Source organism: Rutidosis leptorrhynchoides, chromosome 2 (assembly GCF_046630445.1).
Source record: "Rutidosis leptorrhynchoides isolate AG116_Rl617_1_P2 chromosome 2, CSIRO_AGI_Rlap_v1, whole genome shotgun sequence".
Taxonomy (NCBI): domain Eukaryota; kingdom Viridiplantae; phylum Streptophyta; class Magnoliopsida; order Asterales; family Asteraceae; genus Rutidosis; species Rutidosis leptorrhynchoides.
Genome location: NC_092334.1, coordinates 569,181,036 through 569,187,836, shown reverse-complemented (window position 1 = coordinate 569,187,836; position 6,801 = coordinate 569,181,036). Strand labels below are relative to the sequence as shown.

Here is a 6,801-nt window from a genome sequence, read left to right as displayed (position 1 = left end):
ACTAAAAGGGTCACGCGCCACGTACATGTACATAGATTTGTGTGTAGGATTTGTGTAAATCAGAACATAAAATGGCAAAATGTTAGATTGTAGGATTTGTGTAATTTGAAATGTAATTTTTAGTAGGATTTGTCCAAAATGTCAGATTGTCAATCCATAAAAGTTTTGAAATGTGTAATTGGATAAGGAAAGTCTCAAGGAAGTACATGAATAAACAATTAATGAGGATTTAGTAGGATTTGTGTGCTTTGGTTTGTATAATTTCATTGTTGAATAAAATGATTTTGAAGGTTCTATTTATTGAATTTGAACTTCGGGCAACTAAGACATGTTGGAGGTAAACATAACTTGAATCATCCTATTTGTAAGTAAATGGGTCGTAATGACCACCTTTAACGGTTTTTTTGCAATGCGTCTTTTCATTTTCAAAAAACTGTATATACTCGCTATACTTGGTCTAAAAGAAAGTGAAAACTGCAAATCCCAACTGATCTATATTAAGTATATTTAGTTAGTATGTAAAGTGTCACTTTCAACTGAAATGCACTATAATCAGAAGCTAGAATTGGATTAGGGGATTACTTTGTTGTTTTTATTAAAATTTACTTACACCAACTTTGTAGTGTCACTTTCGACTGTTTATGGTTTTACACCAACTTTGTTTTTGGTCTGAAAACAAATATTTTCAAGCGTAATTGCAAGCTCAGATCTTAGAAATAAGGAATGAATAAACATGTGACATAAACACTCAATTAGCTTTAGAAGTGCAGTTAGTTTGCAAAATGGGTTTGGGTCAAAACAAGTAACTTTATGTTTTGGCCAAAATATGTATTGTTAGGAACTTATCGAACTTTCTTAATGGGCTGAAAGATATATTTCAATTATGAATGGTTTAGCGTTCGTCAAAACTTTAATACTATAACTACACAGTCTCAAAACAAACGTCTTCGAATGTTATATTTTAGACATGCCGTGCAACGTGCTCTTAAATATAGAATATTCTAATTCTAAATCATACGGAGTATAAGAAGTTGCCGAATTTTAAGGCTAAATTAATAAGAAATGATATGATATGCTTGTGAGGTGTAAATGTTGACTAACTTATAAAAATTAGTCAAAATAAGATTAAAATATTTAAGTTATAATGGATTGCTCCATACTCCAAATAACATACGTTTTACACTTTTGAATTAATTTGCATAAATCATTTCATTAATCATTAATAATAATGAATAATAAGATTTTATCACCCGTGCTTATGGTATAATCCTTTTTTCTTATACGGAGTATCATATTTTTAACATTATAAATACATACCATCTTCAACACTTTTTATACACAATCTTATTCTCTTTTGCTTATGTTGATTATTTATAGATATGTGGATTACTTTTGTTAGGATAAACTATTTTTGAAACCGTCGTGCACGGCTCTATATATTTGTAACCTGGACTGCTATTTTCTAATCTATGCACATATATTTTGAAGTCGATCATGCTGGGTCAAATGACTAAAATTACATTTGTTAGTATAATTTCAATTATCACTATCTTGGTGACCTGTATTATATATGTGCCAAAATGCATGAATGAATAAGTACATATTTTAATGGAAAGAATCATATGCGTTTGTAAACTTTGCCTAACTTTAATACATCATTTAGCATACTCATGTATAAATACATGATTTAACCACATCACAGCAAAAGATGTCAAGAACCGAGCTTTGTTTGTTTTTCAAATGTAATCTAATCATAATAAATATAGTAAACTCGATGTATTAATGCAACAAACTTCATCCTATTATGTACTTTTGTTGTTATATATTTGAGATTTGCAAAAACGTATTTTTAAAACTTCTGTCCGGGCTCATAATCTTTTTGTGTCATGGACACAAGATACTTGGTGACAATGACTATACACAATTGATTTTGCATTGTAAATGTATTCTTTAATAGCATTTACGGTAATAATATTTTCGATACATTTCCATTCGATACACATTATAAATAATGAAGGGTTTCATCATTCTAATTGTATCATACAACTAATTGGTATCAATATTAACGTTTCGAATGCTATTTTTTAGAGGTTAATTGTTTTTTGCACCTTATCTACAAATATTTAAACATTGTTTGTATGGTTAATGCTTACTATTATCTTTTAGAGACTGCCGAACAAATTTGTTCAAAATATAGAACTAAAAAGTGGCGGACAATATGAATGCTATGATCTCCAAAAAGTTATTCATATCTATGGGCTAAAAGAAGAACAACAGAAAAAAACCAAATTTGTATGTGTCGTCTCGACAAAGTTAGTCATATCAAATGGATATAGGGTTGGTTAAATGATATAACAACGATAATTTTGAGACTATCTTTATCAGGTTTTGTTTATTTAATGCACAACGATAATTTTGAGACTATCTTTATCAGGTCATTAAATGATATAACATTTTACGTTTCAATTTAGTTTGATTAGGAGTCCCCGTGCAACGCACGGACTCTTAAATCTAGTAACTCAACTAAGTCACATTAATCTGAGTAAAATTTATCATCCTTTCTTTGAGTAACCTAAACAGAAAAAATAAAGCTCATCCAAAAAAAAAAAAAAAAAAAATCCCTGGTAATACTTCAATTATTTTCCGCAAGTGTACAAAACCTATATGACGACAAACAAAGAAAATGGATATGTGTGGTAAAGATTTGTTGGATGCACAAGTGGCAAAGATTAAACTTTAAATACTAGCCTCAAAATCCCATCTCCCAATCTAAATAGCCTTCAAACCAGAAAACAATATTTGTTAGCCATGTGGCATTTCATGCAATCTTGATTGTGTGGTCGTTAACCTTTCAAAAGCTAATCCTCAATTCCCATATAAGTTATCAACTAATTTCTACCTACAAATCATTCTTCAACTTATCAACTACCAATTGTCACCTGATCAAATCAATGGCAACCGCAGTCTCCACCATCGGAGCCGCCGTTAACCATGTTCCGGTATACTTCATACACATTTGCTTAACTTACTTTTTTATAAATACAAGCCTACAACTTATCCAACATTTATGTACATTTAACAAGTATATGCAGATTTGAAAAGTCAATTAAAATATATCGTATATGTTTTGGTTTGTTAATACATAACAATTGCTTTCGATCATTTGCAGTTGAGTTTGAATGGGACTAATGGAAGTGTTGCAGTCCCAAACTCAAGTTTCATGGGAAACAGTTTGAAAAAGATTGTGAATTCAAGATTGATCAACAACAAGTCTGTAAGTTTTAAGGTGTTTGCTACTGATAAAGAGATTGAGGAAACACAACAAACTGATAAAGATAAATGGAAGGGACTTGCATATGATATGTCTGATGATCAACAAGATATTACAAGAGGTAAGGGTATGGTTGATTCTCTCTTTCAAGCTCCACAAGATGTTGGAACACATTTTGCTGTCATGAGCTCCTACGAGTATATTAGTACCGGACTTCGAACGTAAGTATCTAATCTCTATCTATCTATTTTTCTATTTATAATTTATATAAGTGTATGTAAACTATAATTTGGATTACATGCTTAGGATTAACAAACAAAATTTTCCATTGTTAATATGTTTGAAGGGTACTTTACTGGTTTACAAGGGCGGACCTACTAGGTTAGCACGTGTTGCAGTATCTAGTACTGGAAAATTTTGGGCTTTTAACTAGTGACACCACCATTGGATAGTGTAAATTTTATTGAGTGACACTGTTGAATTGTGTTCAAATTTTTGAGCTTTTAACGGGTGAAATCAGTGACTACTATTCTTAGATTTCCCACTGAGTGGTTACTTTTTAGAAACTATTAATCTTAAAAATATACGAGGTTTTGTCGTTAAATTAAAGTATACTTTGTAAAACAACTTCAAACTAGTGGTGTCAGGCGACACCACTGGTTATAAGGTAGGTTAGGCGACACCACTGGTTATAAGGTACGTTCACCAGTGCGACCAATCACAGCAATATGAGTTATAAATTGTGTTGTTTTTAAGGGTTTAATTATAATTTTGATATTTAATTTAATTAGTTGAATCTTCATTATGTAGATACAACTTGGACAACAACATGGATGGATTCTACATTGCGCCGGCTTTCATGGACAAACTTGTTGTTCACATCACCAAGAACTTCATGACTTTGCCAAACATCAAGGTTATTATTTGATTGTGTTCATTAGTTTATGTTGTTTTATTAACTTATAAAATCAAAAAAATGTCTCTAACTTTGGTTACTATTGTTTTAGGTTCCTCTTATTTTGGGTGTGTGGGGAGGCAAAGGTCAGGGCAAATCTTTCCAATGTGAACTTGTGTTCGCCAAGATGGGAATCACGTAAGTCATGATTTTCAAGACAATCTGTCTAAATAATAAGCATTTGAACAAAAATTGGTTTGACTTCAAAAGTCAAAGTCTTGATTATATGTTAACATGCACATTTCCAGCCCAATTATGATGAGTGCTGGAGAATTAGAAAGTGGAAACGCTGGAGAACCAGCAAAGTTGATCAGACAAAGGTACCGTGAAGCCGCTGACATCATCAAGAAGGGGAAAATGTGTGCTTTGTTCATCAACGATCTCGATGCCGGAGCAGGAAGAATGGGTGGTACAACACAATACACGGTCAACAACCAAATGGTCAACGCTACTCTTATGAACATTGCTGATAACCCAACCAATGTACAACTCCCTGGAATGTACAACAAGGAAGAGAACCCACGTGTCCCAATCATCGTTACTGGTAACGATTTTTCGACACTTTATGCTCCCCTCATTCGTGATGGACGTATGGAGAAGTTTTACTGGGCCCCTACTAGAGAAGACCGTATTGGTGTGTGTGTTGGTATCTTCCGTACTGATGGTCTCTCAGAAGCAGAAGTTACAAAGCTTGTTGATACTTTCCCAGGGCAATCAATAGGTACATTTATCATCCTAAATTCATATTCAGCTTATTGTTGTGATAATATTGTTTGTATAATCATAAATGACACATTAGTTTTTATAAACAATAAGATATCATTTTACCCATTTTGACCCGTACTTGAAAATTATGTTTTAATCACAACCCGTGTTGACATGTTACCTAACTGACTCATAAGGCTATATTGCCATCTCTCTATTTAATATTAAAATTTCTTGCGTCTTGTAGAATAATATGTACTCCCTACATCTCAATTCTATTGCCTAATTTAGAACATACAAAAAGGAGTACTAGACAATAGAATTGTGACAGAAGGAGTATTAGAGTAATACGTTAACGAGTATTTATAGAATACAGAGGGTGAGAGACACAACCAATTCTAGATCCGCCACTGCAATCGGCCCCAATGGACTAGCATGTTTATACAATCTGGCTAGGTTATATACGTTTCTCGCTGATTTTTAATATAAATTTCTCTCAGTTTCACTTCTAAATTCCAAAATTCAACATTGCTATTAATTTTATGTACAGATTTCTTTGGAGCATTGAGGGCTAGAGTGTACGACGATGAAGTGAGGAAGTGGATCGGAGGTGTTGGTGTTGAATCCATTGGTAAGAAGCTTGTGAATTCTAGAGAGGGCCCACCAACATTTGAACAACCAAAGATTACTATCGACAAGCTGTTGGAGTACGGTAACATGTTGGTTCAAGAACAAGAGAATGTGAAGAGAGTCCAGTTGGCCGAAACCTACTTGGACTCAGCTGCACTTGGTGACGCTAACAAAGATGCCATTAGCAGAGGAGAGTTCTACGGTTAGTTCCATATATCCTCCTACTAACCGATTGATTTCCTACAAATGTTATGTTTTGTTTGTGATTAAAATCATTAAATGGTTCGTGTGGTTTGGTTGATTGCAGGGAAAGCAGCCCAGCAGGTGCAAGTCCCGGTTCCTGAAGGGTGCACCGACCCTGGTGCAGAGAACTTTGACCCAACAGCTAGAAGTGATGATGGAAGCTGCACTTATACTTTTTAAGTTTACAATTTTTAAGGAAATGACAACTAGTATTTGTCTAAGGATGTGAGGGTATTATTTCTATCGATTATCTTTGTGATATTGTTTGTCAATTAAATAGCGAATAAGAGTAAAGTTTTTCATTAACTTTTGTTTTCGTAGAAGTTTCCATACTCCGTCAAACAATTCATAAAATTTGATTCATAATCTCTTAAGCTTTCTGAGCTGAAGTTAAACCTGTTATAAGATAGAACCCGTGATCATAATATTATTATTAGTGCGGTATATATAGATTACCAATGTAACCCTAATTGACATAGATGCCCTAAAGGACCCAAGCCCACAATCGGGTTGGGCCACTAACATATCATCTAACACTTCCCCGTAGTCCGAGCGGCGAAATCGCGAAAGCTCGGACTGAAAGAAAACGCTAATATTGAAAAATCGCTAACAAATAAACAAATAAAAGTAACTTTTTCTTCTTCTTTTGTTTGATGAGCCGAATAGACAGATATTCGGGATGTGGTTGCATATTGTTTGACTGCGTATTCCTTTTTCGTAGCGTTTTTTTTCTTTTACGTCATGGCTTGCTTTGCTTAAGGATTGAGCAGGACTTGGGCATAGAACTTTTGTCGACGATAACAATCATCTTCAACGCTGCAGAACAAGAGTTTTTTTTTATATATATTCCTCTTTTTTTTCGGGGTTTGGAACCTAGTCAAACTAGGCGGTTCATCCTCACGCCGATTATTTGATGAATTAACAATAATAAAAAGAAAAATAGATAAAAAAGAAACTGGGTTTGATGGCTCAATCATAAATGATAACAGAGAGTTTA

General features: G+C 33.5%; 1 protein-coding gene across 1 annotated transcript; it reads left to right on the top strand.

Annotated features, from left to right (window-relative positions):
* Window positions 1–2,842: 2,842 nt before the first annotated feature.
* Window positions 2,843–6,110, top strand: LOC139894583 (ribulose bisphosphate carboxylase/oxygenase activase, chloroplastic-like). The gene is made up of 7 exons (XM_071877951.1): window positions 2,843–2,999; window positions 3,170–3,492; window positions 4,082–4,187; window positions 4,279–4,364; window positions 4,475–4,947; window positions 5,482–5,763; window positions 5,869–6,110. The coding sequence occupies exons 1-7, from the start codon at window positions 2,952–2,954 to the stop codon at window positions 5,982–5,984; spliced, it is 1,434 nt and encodes a 477-aa protein (XP_071734052.1). The 5' UTR covers window positions 2,843–2,951; the 3' UTR covers window positions 5,985–6,110.
* Window positions 6,111–6,801: the final 691 nt, after the last annotated feature.